Raw genomic sequence first — 23,922 nt, forward strand, 5'->3', positions numbered from 1 at the left:
CTTCTGCCTGTGGTCCTTTGGCATAAAGTTCCTAGAGCATCAGGCATCATGGGTGGGTTCACTGCGCTCAGTGCCCCAGCAGCCTAGCTGCATGCCTGTCAGAGCAAGGCTTCTCAGCTTGGAGCCAGGCTGGTTTCTCCCAGCTACCCAGCTGGCCTTTTCCTTGTGGAAGCTAAGCCAGTCAGTTTCACCATCCCATAGCAGCCACAGGGCTGCCTTTACACTTGGCCTTTCCTTTGTAAACGCTGCAAGGCTGTACAGAAAAACCCAACGAACTGACAGTCACTATATGTCAGAACAATTGAAGAATAAGCTCTAGCCCTTCCTTATTTTAAGCACCCCATTTCTAAAAATAGAAGTAAGAATTACCCCCTAGTGAAGGAGGAATAGGAAAGCAGTATAAGCTCTAAATGTTCCTGGGCCAGTGAGATGGTTCAGTGGTAAAAGCTCCTGTCCCCAGGGTTCACATGGTGAGAGGAAAAGAATTGATTCCATCAAGTTTTCCTCTAACATTCACATGTACATCATGGTGTGCTCACCCCAACCCATGCGTACACATACATATAAATAAGAATGTAATTTTTTTTAAAAAAATTAAGAATGCCTGGAGCCTTAGGACCAGTCACACAGGTCACCAAAGGAGCAGATGGGGGTGTGCTAATAAGCTCCTTGGTATCAGCTGGGGCTCTCAATGAGTCAGACCAAAAGAGTGTTCATTAGCTCAGGAATGGCCAAGTAGACAAATAGACTAGGTTCAACCTCAGCTGGATCCTGGAGTTCAAATGAGGTCACCTGGATTTTTCCCTATTTCTTAGACTTGTTATTTTCTTTGTTGGTTTGAGTATGCAGATGAAGGTGGTTCCTGTCAACTGCCAACATATGCTGTCTCTCGTTTCTGAGTTCACAGGAGAGACCCTCTTGGATGAAGTCCACATTGGGCCTTAAAAACAGGCTCAGGAAAAGGTCTGTTTGGCTCATGCCAAGAATAGTCACTGTCAGCAGGGATGGTATGTAGGGATGTGCATCAGGTGCATGCTTAGCTTAAGCACCTTCAACCCTGTGCTTGTATCTCTAGTGTATCTACCTTACTCCAAGTTAAGTGCCTATTTTATGAGCATGTAGTTTTTAAATGCTGTCCATTTTGTGTGTTTCCGTAAACATAAGTATATCTGTGTATGCATTACATAGTGTATATCCACATGTATATATATACATATATTCATATGTCATACCATATTTGAAAGTTGATTAACAGGGCATTTAAGAATAAATCTTAAGTTTATAAACTGCTTCTCCGGTGGCCCTAAGAGACAGTCCCACCAATTTGGGCATTACCTCTTTGGTGGCCCTTGTAGGAGCTGGGCTATTAGAAGGAAGGAAAGAAGGGCAGGAGAGAGGAACAAGCAAACTATTGGTTCTGCACTAGGCTTGTCTCTTCCAAACATGATGATGGATTTACCAAAGATAAGAAACCTTCAGAAATGGGAATAGCTTGTGAAAGTGGCCCTCAGATTTATTCACAGTGAAAGCCTCTCCATCTGTTTGGTGTAGGTTGAGGGAAGTGACAACCACACAAGTCACAGGAGCTAGAAGTAACTGGCAAGACTAAAGCAGTGACCCGTGCTTCAGGGCCTGAGCCTGTGGCTGTTATGACTGGCACCCTTGGAAAGGATCCCAGGAAGAATTCTGCTAACCTTCCATCAGGCTGACGTTCCTTCTTATCTGATTCCAGGCACCTTTGAAGTGGGCGTCCATATTGCCGACGTGAGTTTCTTCGTTCCTGAGGGGTCCTCTCTGGATAAGGTGGCTGCTGAGAGGGCCACAAGTGTCTACTTGGTCCAGAAGGTACACACCAGCTTTTAGTTTCTAGATTTCACCAAGTGTGTCCACTTGGTAAAGAACATGTCTTTTCTGAATATTTTCTCAGATCTAGTAAGGCCTAAAATATGGGCATGGGACTGGGAATATGCTTGCCCTTCTCTACTGCACAATCTTTTGAAAGAAGCCAAAGCTTTCATCTCAGGCCTCATCTTCAGAGCAGCCGGTGCCTCCGACAGTGGTCCACTTCAGAAGAAATGAGGGAAAATAATTGCTTTCCAACTATTGCTCCAAAGAAGGGCTTATTAGACAACCCACAACAGCCACTGGTTTTTGTGAAGTTTGGTTGGGATCCACCCACATCCAATCATTTGTTATCAGTGGCCACTCTCAGATGGTAGCAACAGAATTGGATGACAATTTACTATCTACAATAGGCCTTTGAGAAACTGTTTTAACACTTGTTATAAATGTAGACACGAAGCCTGTCCTGACCTGTACTTCACAGTTGGCCCACAGAGTCCCTCAGATGGATTCTCTCACCTCAGCTATGAAAGGAAGAAATTATATCCCTTCTAGGGACTGGGAGATAACTCAATAAGTAGGATGTCTGCCATGCAAGCGTAAGGACCTGAGTTTGGATCCTCACTAGCCACATAAAAGCTGGGTATGATGACATGCATCTGTAATTCTAGCATGAGTGGAAATGGGGGGAGACTGTTCCTCCAAAACTCACTGGTCAGCAAATCTATCCGAGCAATGTGTTTGAGGTTTAATGAAAGTTTCTATCTCAAAAAATAAGGTGGAGAGTGATAGAGAAAGATACCCCATGTTGACCTTTGGTTTTATACACACACACACACACACACACACACACACGGAGAAGGAAATACGTGTATTTCATCCTATGTAGCTGGCATATCCCTACAAGTAACTATGAGAATCTCTCCCTCTAACAAATATTTACCAGGTACCGAGTACCTGCTAGGCATTGCAGTAGGCCTCAGGACAGCTGTAAATAAAAGAACATACATGAATATCTCTATTTTCCAGTGTAATTCATGGGTTCATCCAGTCTTTTTGTTCTCTGACAGTCTGCTCATCTGCTCATTTTGGCTCATCTTATTTTGGGATGTTCACTTTTGTCTGACTCCCATGAACTCAATAGCTTGAAACTTCTCTCCCCAATCCCATACTCTAGAACATAACTTTTGGAATTTGATCATTGACTGTACCAAGGTAAAATGTCTGTCTGCCCTCCTGACAACCCATCCCAAGGCATTCTGGGAGCTAGATATTGCTTACTTGGCCCCAGCTCTCAGGGACCAGAGACTAGCTAGGTGCCACACCTACTGCATTCTGAGAATTTCCAGATGTCATCACCCAGGGAAGGGGTACAGCTTCCTTTTCTCCCCACTACAAGCTGCCTATGTGCCAATAGTGTTGGCAGAGAAACACAAGGCCATGAACTCTGCTTCACAGACTGGCTGCTGCCTCTCCATCTCCCTGTTTATTTTAGCTAAAATGATTACTGGAGTGCCCGTCTGAAGTTCTGAAGTCTCTCCCTACATAGGGGACCTACAGAGGACCAAGAAAAAGGTTTTCCAGGGTCTAGGTTTTCATAAGCCTTTGGGCCTGAGCATTTTAATCCTACTTATAAGACAATCTCCCCCTTTCTCTTTAGTTCTTGCTGGTTTCTCTTGCTGGTTTCTTTTGTTGTGAAAGCATTCACAACAAACAAGGCCTTGAAAACAAGTGTATTCCTAGCTACCTTGAACTCCTACTTCATGAAGCTCCCCAGAAAGGTTTAGTACTTTGGTAGTTATGTTGTTCAGATGCTGTTAAGGCAGGCCACAAAATCATCACAGTGGCAAACAGAGAGAACCTGGTCTGTCTTAAGCAAGCTGGAGAGTCAAGGCCACCACTCAAGGCTGTCCTCTGACCTCCACACATGCACCATAGCATATGCATGCCTACACGACACACACAAAAAGCGCATACATGCTTTTGGGAGAGTGACTTCTGTTCAACTTTGTCTTTTTTGGTATCTGTACTAAGCATTCTTGAAGAAAAAAAAACAAAAAACATTAAGCTCCAGGGGCCCCTTCTTAGCTTGTACCTCCTGAGAATGCAGTTGTGATATTTGTACAGTGACTCCACTTGACCTCAGGCTTCTGGCATCCATGTATACTCCCTGCCTGATAGCGATGCCGGCCAAACTCAGCTCTTCCCTGGTCCAGAAGAAGGAAGATGAGCTCCCAGATCCCTTGTAGCTACAAAAACTCTAGTGTGGAGCTGGGAGCTTAATCTTTGAAATGCTCTTTTACCCTTAAAGACTTTGTAAGTGAGTAAGTGTGAAACACTCTCCATTTACAAAAGTTTAACTCTACCCTTTGGGTCCAATGAATTGAGAACTTTAGACACCATTGGAGCCTCTTCCTCTGAGCAGAAGAGCAGGCTTTCTCTAGTCTCAGAGCTGTGGTCTGCCTTTATAACCAGGAGTTCTGTTTGAAAATTAGAAACCAAAAGAACAGGATTAGATTAATAACTGAATCTTTTCCTTTCTGTTCCTTTTACTTTGCTTTTTGTGACTGTCACAGTTCAAGAATCTCTTTGGGAGTGCTAGATGGGGCTCTGCAGCTAACTCTGAAGGTGGGGAGCTAGTGGAAGACGTGCTGTGAGTCTCCACTGCCAGCCCTGCCTCCAGCTTGGCAGGAGCTTGAGGCGCTGGCCCACAACCTTGGACAGCAGGAGCTTTGCATTCTGATGCCTTTGAACCTCTGCTCTGACCTTTCTTCCTACTCAGTTTTGTTTCTTAAAGGACTGTGTCCAGGAACTTCTCTGCTGTTTTCACTTTTCTTTGCCTGTAAAGGTCTTCTCAAAAGCTGGTGAGCTGCCTCTCCCTGTGCATATTCTCATTTCTCTCATTTGGCCAAATAATTTTTTTCCCCAACTCTGTCACTCCAGGGAAGGGGGATGGGCATTCCCCAGTCGATTTCCCATCTATAGGAAAGGTGGCTCTGACTTTTTGTTGAGATGCCAACTTATAAGTGACTGATGGTCAGAGTTACAATCTAAGCTTGGTTTGGGGACTGATCCCAGAGAGTAGAACAATATACAGTGGAACCAATCCTGGGTCCAGGTCCTGGCTCACTGGCTTTAAATGAAATTCTTTTCCTTGAGATTTGACTCCAGTATAGGGATTCAGTAACTCTTGTTAACAAGGGAACATAGTCAAGAGAAAGATAAATGTAAATGGTGCTTGTTTAAACGTTAAAACCCACCCTTCTTTTTGACAGAGATGGTCCTGTTAGGATGGGGACAACTGTATATCTGAACCTGACCCTATAATTTTCAGAGGCTGTGACATCTGCTTGGCTAATGTCTTCTCTGGGAAAGAAATGCAATTTAATTTTAAGTTTTAAGGTAATTAGAAAAAAATAAATAAATGAATTTAAGTTTTAACAGTAAAAGAAAACCTAAACAGCTGAAACCTAAACCTAAACTTTCTGTCTGCTGGCCCAGCCATGCATGTTATTTTAGGTGTGAAACAGCTCAAATGAGAGCTCGCCCATAAATCTCGAGGATATTTTATTGGTAGTGCTTTATAATAGAGATCAAAGATTGGGATTGGAAGCCTGTCTTCATGCAGAGTCCAAAGAGTTTTAAGATGTTCCTCCTGACACCAGCAGGTTGTCAATGTTGCTGTTTTGTTAATGTCAAACTGTGTAGCAAAGATTTGATCAAATTCTGAATTCATAGAAGTGTTGATATGAAAAAGGAAACCCTTTAAGCAGAGATGTTGGCCAGCAAATGCATTATCTATTTCCTTTAGGTTTCTTTAGTCTGTGAGCCAGGAGCTAGCTGAGCATGCCTTGGTGTAAAAACCTCCAAGTCCTGAGAAAGGGATTAAACTGGCTGGCCATGTTGCAGATCTGGAGTGCACTGAAGGTGTGAGAGGACAGTTACCTGGGGAGCCAGCTTAAAAAGACAGAGTGGGACCTCTCAGACAGAGGGAGACCCCAATTACTTGTGAGTCTGGCCTGATGTCACTGCTCATCCTTCCTGTTCCTCCGCACCCAGATGATTGATTCTTCCCTTCTGTGGCCCTTTCAGCTGGTCACAGGGCTGCCCTGGCTCACCCACTGCTGACCTTGGCCAGCCTGCCTGCTGTGGCTTTAGCAGATGTTTCTGCTCTCTGAGGCTCATGTAAGATTTTATAGTCTTGTTGGTACCCCCACCCAGCAGTATTAGGCAGTGGTGTACTGACCTAAATGACCAGTTCCCTCAACTCTCCCAAGCCCTGGTCCAGAATGCTTAGAAAGTCAGGGTCCTATCATTACTCCTTTTTTTTTTTTTTTCTACAACCAGCCTTTAAGCTCTGTCCGGACTGAACTTTGGGCTTAGGTCTGAAGCATTCCCAAGCTCTCTGCCTTTTCTTCTGTCAGATCTATCGTTCTCACCATGTAGCAGTACTGAGGACCGCTGTGCCAAGTGTCAGGGGTGTAATGCTGAAAGGAATACTGGTCCTGGTCCTGATCAGAGAAGGCTGACACATTACAAGCACTTGCACTGGGCTGCCTTGGTTATAAAAGTACTAAGAGGAAAGGGAAATCATGTCTGCCTGGGTTGGAGGGAGTGAGGTACAGACAGCTTCTTCAAGAGTAGAGATGACACAGAGGTCAGTTTTTTTTTTAATTTTTTATCAATTATACTTTATTCATTCTGCATCCCCCCATAAGCCCCTCCCTCCTCCCCTCCCAATCCCACCCTCCCTCCTCCCTCTGCTTGCATGCCACTCCCCAAGTCCCCTAATAGGGGAGGTTCTCCTCTCCTTTCTGATCTTAGTCTGTCAGTTCACATCAAAAGTGGCTGCATTGTCCTCTACTATGGCCTGGTAAGGCTGCTCCCCCCCAGAGGGAGGTGATCAAACAGCAGGCCAATCAGATTATGTCAGAGGCAGTCCCTCTTCACATTACTATGTAACCCAATTGGACTCTGAACTGCCCTGGGCTACATCTGTGCAGGGGTTCTGGGTTATCTCCATGAATAGTCCTTGGTTGGAGTATGAGTCTCAGTTTTTTAACAATGTCACACATTTTAGGAAAATGTTTAGCTAGAGAGAAATAGGTACTGAGGACCTTCCAGGCACAGGCTTAAGGGGGGTGGTCGTGTTCAGAGGCTAAAGAGATGGTTGATCAGTTAAGAGTTCTTACTGCTCTTCTAGAGCCCCCAACACCCACCTGGAATCTCACAACCACTCGTAATCCCAGTTCCAGAGGATTTAGCTTTTCTGGTGGTGCACAGAAGCTCACACAGGCAGGTATGCCATGCGCACATACACACACGCACACACAGCACATACATAAAGGCTTTAGAAGCAGTGTGTTTGAGGAACAGCATGCAGTGTGAACTTGCTGGGGTATGAATTACAGGGGTTTCTAAGGGGGGTGGAGGTGGAAAGAGGCCTGAAGTGGCAGACTAAGAAGCATGGGCTTCTTCAGGGTTATAGGTTATGCTTAGTTTTGAGAATAGTTGAGTGGCCTTCATTTCAAGTAGAAACTTACTTGAGTACTCTGGATAAAGGTGAATTCATCCAGAATCAGGGCTAACATATCCCAATACCAGGGTCCCTTCCACATGTCTGTCCCTTGAAGCTTTAAGTAACTGTCCTCACATAGGCAGAGACCCTCATTCATAGACTCTCCAAAGGGTTTATCAATGTTATATCTAGCTGGACAGTCACCTCCAATTCCAGCAATGCCTACACACATCAAGAAGGAAGGAAAGGCAAAGGGTGAGGAAATGGAGAAGTTATTTCTCCAGGTACTACCTACATTGATATAAATGCAGAGGGCAGATTCTCCCTAGTAACTCTTAATACATATGACTCCTGGCCACTGATGGTGAGGACCCAACCCTGCTCTTTTTGTTTTTTGTTGTTGTAGACTTGAGGTGTTATTGTAGAGCTCAGGATCTTTCACCTCTGCCTCTATCATCATATCCAACCTATGGAGTCTAGTCTTTAGTGAAGACTTCTTGGCCCAACCAAAAGCATCTGGGCCCCTTTCATCCACTTGCTGGATGCAGCTTTTCCAGCGCCTTAATTTCTGGGAAAGGTAAAAGCAACAGGACCTAATACAAATAGGACTCTACCCTGCAGGGTATCAAAGCAGATGTTGAGACTTATAGCCAAACTTTGGGCAGAAAGGGGAGACAGAAAGACCTGGAGGGGACAGGAACTCCACAAGGAGAGGGAAAAAAAATCTGGGTCTTCTCTGAGACTGATAGTCCAACCAAGGATCATTCATGGAGATAACCTAGAACTCTTGTACAGGTGTAGTCCATGGCAGCTCAGTGTCCAAGTGGGTTCCCTAGTAATGGGGACAGGGACTGTCTCTGACATCATCTCATTGGCCTGCTCTTTGATCACTTTCCCCTGAAGGGAATGCAGCCTTACCAGGTCACAGAGAAAAACAATGCAGCCTCTCCTGATGAGACCTGATAGACTAGGATCAGATGGAAGGAGAGGAGGACCTCCCCTATCAGTAGACTAGGAGAGGGGCATGGAAGGAAAAGAGGGAGGGTGGGTAGATAGGGAGGGACTAGAGAGGGAGCTACAGCTGAGATACAGAGTGAAGAAAATGTAATTAATAAAAAATAAATTAATTAATAAAAAAACAAATAGGATTGCTAAAACAGAGAATGTAGTGATTACTGGCAGATCACCTGTCTGAATAGGATTACAAGTAGTCCTCCAGATGAGGTGTAGTAAGAAGGAAGATGCATGGGCTGGAGAGACAGCTTGGTAGTTAAGAGCACTTTCTGAATACTCATGACCAAACTTTGGAGATATCTCAGTACCCAGGTTAACAAGCCAGGTGTCCTTACAAAACACGTGTAACTCAAATTGCAAAGGATCTGATGCCTTTTGGCCTCTGCTCATGCCCAGGTGCTGCACACAGCCACAGACAACCAGATGCATTCATGCATGCATGCACACACAGGTAGGTAGGTAGGTAGATAGATAGATAGATCTTACAAGTATAAAACATACAGAAGTCTGGAGAAAATAAGGGAAGTAATGTTTGCTTCAGCAATAGATATGCTAGAATTGGGATACAGAGATTAACACTGCCCTTGAGTAAGGCTTACATGCAAATTTGAAGAGAGTTCATATTTCAAAAAATAAAAATTACTAAAGTAAACTTTATTGTTCTGTTTCCCATTATTACCATGAAATATCTGAACTTAAGTATTTGGTTTATTAAGTTCAATTTTGTGTCTTGACTTTTGTTTGGTTGGTTGATTTGGTTTGAATTTTTTGCTTTTGTTGTTGTTTGGTTGTTTGGTTTTGAGACCTCAGGTTGGCCTTAAAGTCTCTATGTAGCTGAGGGTGACCTTAAACCCCTGATCTTCTTGCCTCTATCTCACAAGGCTGGGATTAGAAGTGCATGCTGAATTTTGAAGCCTGAAATTTCAAACCACATAGGGCCATCTCTAGTGAGGACTCCTTTTTATATTACCTCAAGGCAAATGGCATAGTAACAGCAGGAGCTATGAAAAAGAAAAAAAAATTGGAGCCAGGTATGGTGGCGCATGCCTGTAATTCTGGTACTCAGGGAGGCAAAGGCAGGTGGATCTCTGAGTTTGAAGCCAGCCTAATCTACAAAGTGAGTCCAGGACATCCAAGGCTACATAGAGAAATCCTGTCCTGAAAAGCCAAAAGAAAAGAAAAGAAAAGATCAGGGCTGGAAAGATTGCTAAGTGGTTAAGAGCATCATTTGCTCTTCCAGAGAGCATGGGTTCAATTCCCAGCACCTACATGGAAGCTTGTAACTGTCTATAACTCTAGTGCTAGAGAACACAACACACATACGGTGTATAAACACCTATTCACGTAAGATAAAAATGAAGGTTAAAAAGTATTTTTAAAAAAGAAAAGGTCATGTGGTATGACGGGCAACTAGGATGAAAGGAGGAGCCAGTATTGGCCTCACCTCTTAAAGGTCCCACCATCTGTTACTAAACTATGTTCTACTGAGAAACAAGCTCTGCTTTCTCACTCAAGAAACCCTTGCATGAGAGCACATTCAAATTATGTCTAAACTGTAGCAGAAGTTCTACCCACAGTAATTCCACAAAGAGCTTTGCCATTGGCCTAAGAAACTACAGACCACTATAGACTACTACTATAGAAAACAAGTGTCCACATCTGAACACTGTAAATGGAGACAAAAAGAATCACTGGATAGAGATTTAGAATGCCAAGCCTTCAGGCGTAGGCATGATTGGGTGTTGTAGGGCAAGGACCTTGATGGTCTTAACTAATACTGAACAGTCTAGGAGGTGAGAGGGGGATGGAGAAGTGAGAATGGTGGTGTTTTGTTTCTTTCATGGTTTTTGGAAGCTTTGTTGTTTGTTTGCTCATTTAATGGAGGATAGGATACTGTTCTTTCAGAAACATCAATATGGGGAGGGTGGAAACAAAGAAATGGAGGTAAATGCCAAGCTCTGTGTTCTCATGCTGTATTTGAAGAATTTGTGGTGTCTAGATTCAGATATCAAAATAGAGGAGTCTGGATTCCAAAGAGAAGCAGGGCTCAAAATGCCGAGTGGATAGGACTTACCTAATATGCAACAGAGGGAAGGAAACAGTGCCATAGGTAGAACAGAGGACAGAAGGTGAGGGCCTGACTGAAAGGGGAATAGAGGAAAGGCCAGTCTTGAGTGTCTGCTGGCTGTATATTTTGAAAAATATATACAATAGAGACTATATAATATACATTACTCCCATATGGTCATGTGTGTACAAATGAAAGTTGTTATCAAGATGCTATCAAGATGCTATCAAGGATTGGTTCTGTACCATCATGCTAACATTGTAAGACTGGGATCTCAGGGTATTTGTGCTTTCACGTCTTAGTTTATAGAATCTAAAATTTCTGCAAAGAATGTGTAATTTTTTTGCAATTAAGAAAGGAATGAAAGATGAGAAACATAAATCATTTTGAGAAGCTTCAAGTGAAGAGACTAAGAGGGTGTGACTGGGAGAGGAATATAGTTTGGGAGTTAAGGATAACTCCATCCTTGTGCTCTGATCATTGGGAACTGAACCAGCTGAGCAGGGAGATCACAAGCAAAAGCTCTAGGCAGTTAGGCCAAACCTAAGAAAATGGAAAATGGTGGAAAATGCTAGAAAGGACGTAAGTCTGTCTTCTCTTTGTAGAAGAGTTGTGTTTTTCTGCTGAGAAGGTGGTAGGGTAAATTGAAGGAGAGCAGTAATAGATGTGAAGCTTGGGAAGATGCTATGAAGACATGGCAGGAGCTGAGACTATTTGTAAATGCATCTCCAAGCTGCCCAACACATTTCCTGCCACCATCAGTGTTTAGCCAGTAGGGTCCCAAAAACAAAGAAGGCAGACAATGAGATTGATTACATGATTTGCAGTTAAGACTGGGAGTCTGGCAGCTAAAGAACTGTGATGGAAGTCCATGCCAAGCAGGGAATGAAGGCAGGGCTGGGACAAAAGTACCAGGGCCCAGGGAGCATAGGCATTGGCCCTGTGCTGTTGGCAGCAGGAGTTTCTCTACAGAGAGATCTTTTCTTGGTGCTCTGGACCTCACTCTAGCCCCAAATCTCTCCAGGTACTTGACAGGCCTCACCCGGCCACGTGCTGCATGGGGTCAGGGAACCTTTCTCCTTCCTTGCCTGCCTGGGCAGGGTTTTAAGAGAGTGATTTTAAGAGGGTGGCCCTACCTCGCCAGCCCTCTTCCACAGGGAAGCCTGCTGCTCTCTGGGTTGAGCAGGAATGCATGCACAGTGACCCCTGGAGGACCAGTGAATTTATGAGAGGATGTGATGTGCCAAACCACAAATGTGATCATAACCTCTTAATTTCTTCTCCTTTGAAAGACACAGGCCTAACCACCTCTTTACAAAACTGGATGAACATGGGCTGTTTCCTCTGAATTCCATCTGATTCCTTTCCCAAGACCTAGTAGAAAGTTTGCTAAAAGGACTGTCCCTTACAAATTAAATGCAATTATGCTGCCACAAATTCTTCATGAAACTTGAGGTCTCTGGCATCTGAACATTGAGAGGAACAAAGCCGTTTTGATAACTTGGGCAGCCATGGGGTGTGCTGATAGGTGGTTTTGTTTTGTTTTGTGTTGCTTTGTTTTGTTTTTAGCAGAGAGTGGCCAAAATTCTTCCCTTTCTACTAGTTGCCATGAGCATTTTTTTTTCTGTAAAGATACTGCTGTAGAATTTTGTCAGCAAGGATTTTTGTGACGTGTTGGGTGTGTGTGTGTGCGCGCGCACGCAAGTGTGTTATGAGAGAGAGAGAGAGACACTAAACATAGAAAAATCCAGGTTATTCATTTCTATATCATCTGTGTACTAATAGTGTCTGCTGTGCAGGGCAAACTACATAGAGGGACAAAGCCAGACCTCTATTTGTTCTTGGGGTTCCATTGCCTGGAGGAGGTATGGGGGTCATCTAACAAGGGATCAAGATGCAGTGTGGTCAGGGCCTTAGAAGAGCAGTGAGAGTCGAGTAGGTAGCTTATTTGGGACTGTTCACAGCCTCTGTGAAAGATCAGAAGTAGTTTCAAAATCGTACATTCTCTTCTTGGGGGAGTCTGGATAAGCCGTGAAAATGGCTAGGAGCCGACTGTGGAAGGATACACCAAAGTTTGCCTGGAGCAAAGTATCTAGAAAAGTGTTCCAAAAACTGAGAACACCACGTACACAAGCTGCAGTAGTAAGCAGATGAGGCAGGTGAAGGGCTTGCTTTCAGAAGGCTCATGGGCTAGAGCTGTGCTGTTGGAAGGGAGTACCTGGGCATGGGGCTGAATAAGCAAGGCTGAGCCAAGTGGCACAGGGGCTTGAACACCTTGAGCTAACTGTTACTGGGCATTTCAGAGCTGTCTGGTTTCAAAGAAAGCCTATGACCAGAATCTTCCTAACTACTGGATCATCAAGGAGTGCTTGGCGCCCAGGGTCTGGCTTCAGGTCTCTGTCTCAAAACCCTCCTTATTTTCTTACACCTGCTCCTGCTGCTGCTGCTGCTGCTGCTGCCACTGTACTGCCCTCAGCTTAAGACCTGAAACCCTACCTAGCTCTTCATTTTATATACATAAGAATTTTTGTGTCTTACTTGGTTGTAAAAGTAGGTTGGGAGCTTGGCATGGTGGTATACACCTTTAATCTCAGCCCTCGGAGAAGCAGAGGCAGGTGGATCTGTGTGAGTTTGAGGCCAGCCTGGTCTACAAAGTGAATCTAGGACAGCCAAGGATACACAGAAAAACTCTGTCTTGAAAAACAAACAAACAGAAAAGAGATCAGGATTACTATGTGTAAAAAAAAAAAAAAAAGGTTTGTGTATAACATAATTTATAAATCTGTAACTTAAGAAACTGCCTTTGGTACACTGCTATTCACAGCACTTCATCCTTTATTTGTATTTCACCTATTTTTTCCATCAGTGTTTTCTTTTGGGGGATCCACTCTAGACCAAAGATACAATGACCTTCTTTTGACGAGCACTAAGGCCTGATGTTCAGAGTTATGTCACATTCTTTCTTAGATGATCAGTCTTAAAGAATGATACTTCCTTGAACAAATATTGTCCAATTAATAACAACAACAACCATTGAGCTCTGGACGTATCAGTGCAGTAAGCATATGGATTAAGCAGCGAGTTCCCATAGAATATCTGGTGTCGTCATCTGATGTGCAACCCAGAACAGAAAGTAAAGCTCATGCCCAGAAAACATGACCGAACTTTGCTCAGTCCCCTTGATAATGCACCACAGACTGGGTGACTTCACCGACAGACCTGTAGATTTTCACAGTCTTGGGAGTTTGAAGCCCCAGTTTCAGGAGCTAGCCAGTGTGATTCCTGGTGAAAACCTCTTCCTGGCTGGTATATGGCTCTCCTCTCACAACCTTACCTCTGTACTTATTTGGAGAGATGGACTGTGTTCATTGTCCCCTCCTCTAAAAATCACAGTTTTTGTGTGACTAGGTCCCACCCTTATGACTTCATTTAACCTTAATAATCAGCTGAAACCCCCATTTTCAAATACTGTTAAACTGGAGACTACAGCTTCAGTATATAAATGGGTAGGTACAATTCAGTTCATAGCATAGTTCAAAAGCTGAAATTATATCAGATCTTTAAAACTAGATCACAAACGGTATGACACAAACACTGTAGTGTGTCAGTGTAGATGAAATTGCAGTATTTTCTAAAACACTTGACACACAAAACAATGTCATATATTTAGAACCCATTTTAACTCACTACTAACACCAGTGGGGCACTGAGGAAACAGCTTGCCTAATGTGTACAATGCCCTGGGTTAAATCCCCACCACATCATAAACCATATGGCTTGCACACCTGTAATCCCAACATTCAGGAGGTGGAACCAGGAAAATCACAAGTTCAAAGTCATCCTTAGCAAAGCCATTCTTTAAGGCAAGATGGGCAACACAAGACCCTGTCTCAAAGCAAACAAACAAAAAACACGATAGCAAATAGTTTGTGTCATTTGGACTGATGGTATGAAAAACAGACAAGAAAAAGAAAAAAAAAAACTTCAATAATGCTTTCATATAGAAGCTGTTACCAGAAGTTTTCAAGCAGAGGCTGAGACTCAGAGCCAAACTTTGGGCAGAGTGCAGTTAATCTTACAAAAAAAGGGCGAGGGGGGGTGGAGATAGAAAGACCTGGAGGGAACAGGATCTCCAAAAGGAGACCAGCAGAGCCAAAAAAATATCTGGGCCCTGGGGTCCCTGCAGAGACTGGTATCCCAACCAAGGACAATGCATGGGGAAGACCTAAAATCCCAACTCAGATGAAGCCTGTAGACTCAGTATCTAAGTGGGGTCCCTAGTAAGGGAAGCAGGGACTTTCTCTGGGAACAACTCAGTGACAGGCTTTCTAATCACTTTCCTCTGGGGGGTGCAGCCTTTCCTAGGCCATAGAGGAAAACAATGCAGATCTTCCTGGGGAGATCTGATAGGCTAGGGTCAAATAGAAGGGAAGGATGTCCTCCCCTATCAGTGGACTAAGGGAGAGCATAGGAGGAGAAGAGGGAGGGAGGGTAGGATTGGGAGCAGATAAGGAAGGAGGACACAGCGGGAATCATATTAAATGAATTGTAATAAATGATAATAATAAAATTTTTTAAAGTTTTCAAGTAGTCATTGGGTTTTGCCTAGGTATAAAACCTCTAGAATACTGCCAAACAACTACTAATTTTGTTTTACTGATATAGGCCATGTGCTCTTGAATTTCCTGTTCCATAACAAAGGCATGTTCTCTATGGAGACAGGACACTCAAGAAACATCACACAGTGAGAGAAACCACTGGGATTTGTTTTGATTTTACTAATAAAGAAATTTGCCAAATTTACATAAATATAGTGTAATAGCCCTCTCTTTCCCGTGAATAGAGGCCAGCACAAGTTGGTCCACAGTAAATGTGGAAAAGAGATGACTTATAATACTATTTCAGTTTGGAAAAGAGAGTGGGTGGTAATATCATAATCAAGAAAAAATCGGGAGGATGAGGACGACAGGGCAAGGTATGTTGGTTGGCGGAAGCAGAGAGAGACACTAATTTTGCTTCTGGTATTATAGTGATGCAAATAATATTCAGCGAAGCTATCTGTCATCATTTGAGAGTATGTTAAAGACAAATTATTTTGTTAAAGGGATATGTCATACAATTAGGGTTTTTTTAATTGTTTGATTGTTATATAACCCTAGCTGACCTGGAACTCTCTATGTGGACCAGGCTCACCTCAAACCCACAGAGATCCACCTGCCTTTGCTTCTGCCTCCTGAGTGCTAATATTAAAGATGTGTGCCACCATATCTAGCAAGATCAGCTTATTATTATGAGATTTAAAAATAGTAAGAAAAAGGAAGTATTCAGGCTTTAAAAAAACTGCAAAATAGGGCAGCAAGGTGGCTCACTAGATAATGTGCTTGCTGTCAAGCCTGATGATCTGAGTTCACTCTCTAGTGCCTACATGGTAGAGAGAACTAAGTTGTCCCAACTTGTGGAGGTTTTCCCAACCTCCACATATGTGCCACACACCCCCACAGAAAGATAAATAAATAGTGCATTTTTTTTTTAAAAAAATCTTGCAAAATGCCTAGGAGTGGTATAGCTGGATCCGGAGGTTTCACTATTCCTAGTTGTCTGAGAAAGTACCAGATTGATTTCCAGAGTGGTTGTATAAGTTTACATTCCTACCAGCAGTGGAGAAGGGTTCCCCTTTCTCCACATCCTCTCCAGCATGTGTTGTCACTTGAGTTTTTGATCTTAGCCATTCTGATGGATGTAAGGTGAAATCTCAGGGTTGTTTTGATTTACATTTCCCTAATGGCTAATGACGTTGAGCATTTCTTTAAGTGTTTCTCTGCCATTTGATATTCCTCTACAGAGAATTCTCTGTTTAGCTCTGTACCCCATTTTTTAACTGGATTACTTGATTTGTTGCTTTTTAACTTCTTGAGTTCTTTATGTATTCTGGATATTAGCCCTCTGTCAGATATAGGATTGGTGAAGATCCTTTTCCAGTCTGTAGGCTCTTGTTTTGTTCTGATGACAGTGTCCTTTGCTTCACAGAAGCTTTTCAGTTTCATGAGGTCCCATTTATTGATTGTTGATCTTAAGCCTGTGCTGTTGGTGTTCTATTCAGGAAGTTGTCTCCTGTACCAATGAGTTCAAGGCTCTTTCCCACTTTTTCCTCTAACAGGTTTAGTGTGTCTGGTTTTATATTGAGGTCTTTGATCCACTTGGACTTTAGTTTTGTGCAGGGTGATAAGTATGGATCTATTTTCATTTTTCTACATGTAGACATCCAGTTAGACCAGCACCATTTGTTGAAGATGCTATATTTTTTCCATTGTATGGTTTTGACATTATTGTCAAAAATCAGGTGTCCATAAGTGTGTGGGTTTATTTCAGGGTCTTCTTTCCAATTCCATTGATCCATCAGTCGTTTTCTATGCCAGTACCATGCAGTTTTTACTATTGTTGCTCTATAGTACAGCTTGAGATCAGGGATGGACATACCTCCAGAAGATCTTTTATTGTAGAGGATTGTTTTAGCAATTCTGAGTTTCTTGTTGTTCCATATGAAGTTGAGAATTTTTCTATATCCAAAAGATGCTCAAGTATATAACAAGGACATTTGCTCAACCATGTTCATAGCAGCTTTATTTGTAATAGCCAGAAGCTGGAAACAACCCAGATGCCCCTCAGTTGAGGAATGGATAAAGAAATTATGGTACTTTTACACAATGGAATACTACTCAGCAATTGAAAACAAGGAAAGCATGAAATTTGCAGGCAAATGGTGGGAACTGGAAAAGATCATCCTGAGTGAGGTGTCCCAGAAGCAGAAAGACACACAGTATATATACTCACTCATAAGTGGATATTAGACATATAATATAGGGTAAACATACTAAAATTTGCACACCTAAAGAAACTAATCAAGAAGGAGGACTCTGGGTAAGATGCTCAATCCTCATTCAGAAAGACAAAGAGGGTAGACATCAGAAGAGAGAGAAAACAGGGAACAGGACAGGAGCCTACCACAGGAGTCTTTAAGCCTCTGAAAGACTCTACCCTGCAGGGTATCAAAGCAGATACTGAGGCTTATAGCCAGACTTTGGGCAGAGTGCAGGAAATCTTATGAAGGAAATGGGAAATAGTAAGACCTGGAGATAACAGGAGCTCCACAAGGAGAGCAACAAAACCAAAAAATCTGGGCCCAGGGGTCTTTCCGAGACTGATACTACAACCTAGGACCATGCATGGGGATAACCTAGAACCCCTGCACAGATGTAGCCCATGGCAGTTCAGTATCCAAGTAGATTCCCTAGTAAAGGGAACAGGACTGTCTCTGACATGAACTGATTGGCCTGCTCTTTGATCATCTTCCCCTTAAGGGGGTGTAACCTTACCAGGCCACAGAGGAAAACAATGCAGCCACTCCTGATGAGACCTGATAGACTAGAATCAGAAGGAAGGGGAGGAAGTCCTCCCCTATCAGTGCACTGGGGATGTGGCATGGGTGGGGAAGAAAGAGAGAGACATGGTTGGGAAGGGAGGAAGGAGGGAGCTACAAAGTGAATAAACTGTAATTGATAAAAATAAAAAATAAAAACATTTTTAAAAATCTTGCAAAATAGGTGATTAGTTGGCCAGTTTTTATCTATGAACCTGAATTTATAAACTTCAATTGTCATAGTTATATTTTATTATCCTGTTTATACTCTAACAGAATTTTGTAATTTATGGTATGTTCAGTTGCTAAGTTAAATAACTAATGATTTTACTTTGATAAGAGTTTGAGGAGTTTGCATTTAGCCTTTGAGTTCTTAAGTTTGTTATTCAATCAAAATAGTTATATCCAAAAACTTGTCCCATATACTTTAAAATTTATTTATTTATTTAATCTTATGTATATGAATATATGTGTACCTTGTGCATGCCTGGTGCCCACAGGAGCCAGAACAGGGTATCAGATCCCCTGAAACTGGAGTGAGTCACTATGTGGGTGCTAAGAACCAGAGCTCTGTAAGGGGAGCAAGTTCTCATAGCTGCTGAGCCATCTCTCCAGCTCTCTCCTCCCATAGACTCCAGATCTCCTCCAGATCACTCATAATCATTAATGCACTATTGTACTCTGTTGCTTAGGGAATAATGACAAGAAAAAAGTCTGTATATGTATTCTCTACACATGCAATTTTAAAAATAAAGAAACCTTTCCAGTCTTGGCAGAACCTAGGGATCCAGAGGTTAGACTGTAACCACAATCATTGACAGTGTTCGTTACTGTCTGATATCTCTTCCTATTTCCCAGTTCACATTCCCTTGGAGAGCTAAGACAGTGTGCTCTTTCTGCAGAGGCTTCTAGGAGTGAACTTGCTTCACTTTCAGGTCACTTTGGAAGCTCAAACTGGTCACCAAAACCCTGTATCTGGGCTATAGGCCTGGGCGCCCAAGACAGGCTCCCACAGGTTGGACAAAGATGCTTAGAAATTCTTCTCTGAGAGTGCAGGGAATCTTAGGAAAGAAGTGGGAAACAGTAAGATATGGAGAGGACAGAAACTCCACAAGGATAGCAACAGAACCAAAAAATCTGCGTACAGGGGTCTTTCATGAGACTGATACTCCAACCAAGGACTATGCATGGAGATAACTTAAGACCCCTACACAAATGTAGCCCATGGCAGTTCAGTATCCAAGTGGGTTCCATTGTAATAAGAACAGGGACTGCCTCTGAAATGAACTGATTGGCCTGCTCTTTAATTACCTCCCCCTGAGGGGGAAGCAGCATTACCAGGCCACAGAAGAAGACAATGCAGCCACTCCTGATGAGACCTAATTCACTAGGATCAGAAGGAAGGAAAAGAAGACCTCCCCTATCAGTGGACTTGGGGAGGGGCATGCAGGCAGAGGGTGGAGGAAGGGAGGGATTGGGATGGGAGGAGGGAGGGAACCACAGGGGGGATATAAAGTGAATAAAGTATAATTAATAAAGAATAAAAAAATAAATTCTTCTCTGTTCACAGGTGGTCCCCATGCTTCCCAGGCTTCTGTGTGAGGAACTGTGCAGCCTCAACCCCATGACTGACAAGCTGACCTTCTCTGTGATCTGGAAGCTGACCCCTGAAGGCAAGGTACTTTGTCATTCATTCTCCACTTACCACTGTCCCAGCCTCTGTATCATGGTGAGCACCCACTGGTGCCTCCACTAGACTAGAGTTCCATGATGAATGGATGCAGAAGGTCTGGGGTAGCTGCTGTAGGGAGGAAGTCTAAGGACCCCAGCCTTAGAAGAGCCAGGCAGGTACTACCTAGGAGGCAAGGCCAACCCTACCCACTGCCAGTATTTACCAGCTAACTAATGGAGCTAATTATGAGGTGGGAGTTTAGGGTGAGAGATGGGTTCAGTGAGGTTGGATGTGCTTCTGGAAGGCAGGATAAATTAATTATGGGAGTTGGTGCTCCTCCGACATGTCTTCAGGAAGATAGCCATGAGGGCTGCAACATCCTGTGAGATGCTGGAAATATGAAAACTAGCAAATATTAGTAGAGTAACACTTGAATCAGAGTGTGAGGAAGGAAAACACGGAGACCAGAGGGGTCAGCAAGCACTCCCTATATCCAAGAAGGAAAGAAGATGGATAAAGGTGACACTTGGGAACACCAGCTCCCTCTCCAAAGGGAGCAACTGTAAACAACAGGGTCATGTTTGAGGACTCAGGCTTCTTCAAAGCTGGTTGCAGACTCCATGAAAGGGCATGGGAAATGTGTATGCTGTAATAATAAATGGAAGTGAAAAAAAGATACTTAATTGTAAAGAGGCTCCAAATAAAGATGGAAGATTAAATAACCACATTGATTTTTATTCCATCCCAAAACCTCACTAAAACAACAGTAAAGAGATTTAAAAAAAAAAAAAAAGATATAAACCCACAAGGACAAAGCGGGAGAGGAGACAACAGCAACAAAACTCTGGAAGCTGGAGAGCAGATGGATGAGTAGTAACTGACTTAGCAGTCCTGAGAAAGCCTAATCCTGAGCCAGGCATGCAACAAGCCAAGAAATAAAAATTCACAAGTTGACAGCACCAGATAACTCTGGAGGTGGAGGAGGGCAAGGAGTGAGGCTGACAACAATACTGGGGAAAGTTCATTGAAAAGATTGACCCTCCAGGTCTTGGCAGAGGACCTAGAGGTTTTTCCTCTATAGATAATGCAAGTAAAGGAATGTGTGAAGCAGGGACATCTCTCTTGATAGTACAGATCCTCAAGGGACTGAGACGGATCTCGGCATCCAAATGTGAAGAATATGAAGAGTCACCATACCCATTCATGGTATTTCACTTTCATGCATGAAGAGACAACCAAGTGGAAAGCATCTTTCCTGAAATAAATACAGCAAAGCACACTTACAAGGCTTTAAACAGCAGCTATCCATGTTACATACATAACTTAAAGGGGTGGTGGGGCATGGAGATTTTAGAAATTAAAATCAAGATAGAAAAGGTGAAAGAAATTCATGCTTCATGTTTGAAATAAAGTTGAATATTCCAGAGCAAGCAAAGAAAAATTTAGGGGACCAATCTGAGACCAGATTGGGGTCTCAGAATTAGGGGACCAGAATCTTCTCTGTGATAGTTCCAGAAACCAGAGCATAGGAAACGGGAAGAAATGCTGAACAAAACATCCTAGAGGATGTGACTTTACGGGTACAGAAAGCTCACTGCAACCCCAGCGGCGGAGACATGTCGTCCCTAACATATAAACCACTATGGAGTTGCAAGATATAGAAGACAAGGAAAAGACCTAGAGGGCTTCTAAGAAGGGCCAGAGGCAGCCGCAGAGTAGATCAGAAGGTAGAGAAAGTTCAGACTCTTTTGCTCCAAGCCCTAGAAGCTTTCCAATAGTACAGGGGCCCCCCATCAAATGTACCCAGCTAAGCTATCAGAAAATTGACTGTCAAAAAAGCATATCTTCAGGCATGTGAGGTCTCAGAAACAAAGCAGCACTTCCAAGGTGCTTTTTTGGGAAGCTTCCTAAGGCCTTGTTGTTGGCTTTGTAATCATGGAAGCTGAGGCAGGGATACTCAGAAAAACTGTCTCAAAGAGAGAGAGAGAGCAAGATGAGATGAAAAGGAGGAAGAGATGGGAAGAAAAAGAGAAAAAAAAGAATAAGAAAGATAAGAGGAAGAAAGTAGCTGAGTTAAGGAGACGGCTTTGTAGGTAAAAGTGCTTGCCATGCAAACATGAGGGCCTGAGTTCAAATCCCCAGAAACAGTAAAGCCAGGCATAGCGGTGAGTATCTGTTATTCCAGTGCTCCTATGTTTGAGATGTGGGGCAAGGCAGAGCAAAGAGAGTCCCTGGAAGCTGACATACACAGCACAGCAACAGACACCCAAAAGACCTGTGCTAATCTATACTACAAGGTGGGAACTGACTCCTGCCTTTGTATATGCATGTGCCAAGAGTGTCTACATACTCATGCATGTGCACACTACATGAGGTCATAAGAGCGGGATAATGGTCCAGTAAAGTTCATGCCCATTTAAAATAAAAGGCACATTAGAGAGCTTGCTGTCTCTTCTCTGACATGTGGAAGACACTGCTGAGCAGCTGCTGTGTGGGAGCCGCGGAGACAGCCCTCACCAGGCCTGGACTGGCTGGCACTCGATCTGAACTTCGAGCCTTCAGAACTGTGGGAAATGAATTTGAATGGCTTAAGCCACTTGGTTTGTGGTATTTTGTTATAGCAGCCCGAGCAGACTAACACAGTATCAGATGAACTTTGTTAATCAGGTTACATAAAAATCTACTGAGAAAAGACCTTTACCCAGGCATGACTTTTTAAAATGTATCGACCAGTTAGAAAGTACTGCCTTAATATGCTGATAGCTAACTGTGGGCACATTTCATTATACAGTATTTTTAAAACCACATTATTAGTGTCATTGCTATTCTTATTAGTCCAGCCTTTTCAGTATTAGGAAAGCCACAAGCTCATGTATTAGATGCAGGGTTTCTAAAATTCTAATTTTGTGAAAATCCAACCTCTATCATCAGTAAGCAATGTCAGTTGTTTCCTTGAAGTACTAAATACCGCAGTCTAAATAAGTGGTTTCCATGTCAGCTGTTTCTTCAGGAAAAAAAAAAAAATTGTTTTTTGTAAGACTACTATCAGTTCAGCTAGCTGTGTGCATGCGTCTCCTCCAAAGGTCATCCTCCTGCCTAATAAAGTGACAAAGACAAGTACTTGGTTGAGACATAGAAAACTCATGGATTTTACTTGTCCAGTGAAACTATTATAAATGGAACTAGATCTTTTTTCACTGCCAGCGTGTGGTAGGAAAGAGTAGTATGACCCACTGTGTCCTACACAGGTGAAATATTTTACTGCCAGGACTTCTAGACTATTGCTATAAATGACAGTGTACAGAACAGGCTAGGTAATGCCCTGGAATGTGACTGAACACATAGGTTCCTGAATGGGACTCAAGAGTCCATAAGCCATATTTTGGAGATGAAGACTACTATTTGAGCAAACAAACCAAAATAAAACAGATATGAATCTGATGAAGGAAAAGCTTCCTGTTTATATAACTAGAGAAGTATATGGATACAGTGAGTTCTAATAGTTCTGAGACAGCTACAGCCTGGCCTGCATAGTGAAGGCTAGGTCAGTCAGGGCTACATAGCAAGACCCTGTCTCAAACAAACAAACAAACAAATAATAAAAATAGCGTAAGAATGATGTACACTTTAATTAGGAAAAAAATCAACTACATGTAACGTAAGGAAAACATCACAATAAGGCCCCATCCCTGTATCCCAGATTTAGTACTGTCAAGACTTCATGCTCTGTTAAAACTATAGTATTTTAAAACAAACCACAAACATGTCATTTCACTCCTGTGTATTTTGATATGTGACTAAAAATTGGGGCATTTTCTTATAAACCCACAATGTCCTCAGCATACCTAACAATGAATGCTGGTATCAGGATGTCATCCAAAAACCTAGTCCATAATACACTTCCTTGGTTCTCTCCAATTGATTGGTCCAAATTGGGATCAAATAAAGTTACACACATTACATTTGGTTTAGCTCTTAATTATCTGGTAAGAAGTTCCTTTTCAAGATCTAAGAGGCAAACATTATCTGAATTGCAGAGAGGGAATTATGAGTACAGTGTGCCCGCAGCCATATTCTGGCGGATGTGGGAGCAAGCTTGGGGGACAGTAGTGGAAAAGACCAGAAGGAAATAAAACAAAATGCCAGCAATGGCTGTATTTGAATAATAAAACTGTGAGTAATTTTTTCTACTTTTTTCTATTTTCTAATGTTTTGTAAAAATATGAGTAACTTTTATATTTTTACAAATACTTATTTTTTTAAATGTGACTAAATAGAAAATAAAAGCACAGAAGCATCCTAACCTGAGACAACACAAGAGTACAGTGTAATAAGTCTGAATTATGCTGCCAGGGGGACCTGAGATGTTGGAACTGCCTTGTCTAATATGC

The 23,922-nt window shown here is 42.7% G+C and overlaps 1 protein-coding gene across 4 annotated transcripts in view; it reads left to right on the plus strand.

The window, feature by feature from the left end:
• Dis3l2 (DIS3 like 3'-5' exoribonuclease 2) overlaps nt 1-23,922 on the plus strand; it is a 317,733-nt gene that overhangs the window by 227,831 nt on the left and 65,980 nt on the right. For all 4 annotated transcript variants that reach the window (XM_060368782.1, XM_021657963.2, XM_060368783.1 and 1 more), the window contains 2 exons: nt 1,733-1,845; nt 19,430-19,537. In XM_060368782.1, the coding sequence (XP_060224765.1) occupies nt 1,733-1,845; nt 19,430-19,537 (221 nt within the window). The remainder of the gene's footprint in view (nt 1-1,732; nt 1,846-19,429; nt 19,538-23,922) is intronic.

This window comes from Meriones unguiculatus, chromosome 15 (assembly GCF_030254825.1).
Source record: "Meriones unguiculatus strain TT.TT164.6M chromosome 15, Bangor_MerUng_6.1, whole genome shotgun sequence".
Taxonomy (NCBI): domain Eukaryota; kingdom Metazoa; phylum Chordata; class Mammalia; order Rodentia; family Muridae; genus Meriones; species Meriones unguiculatus.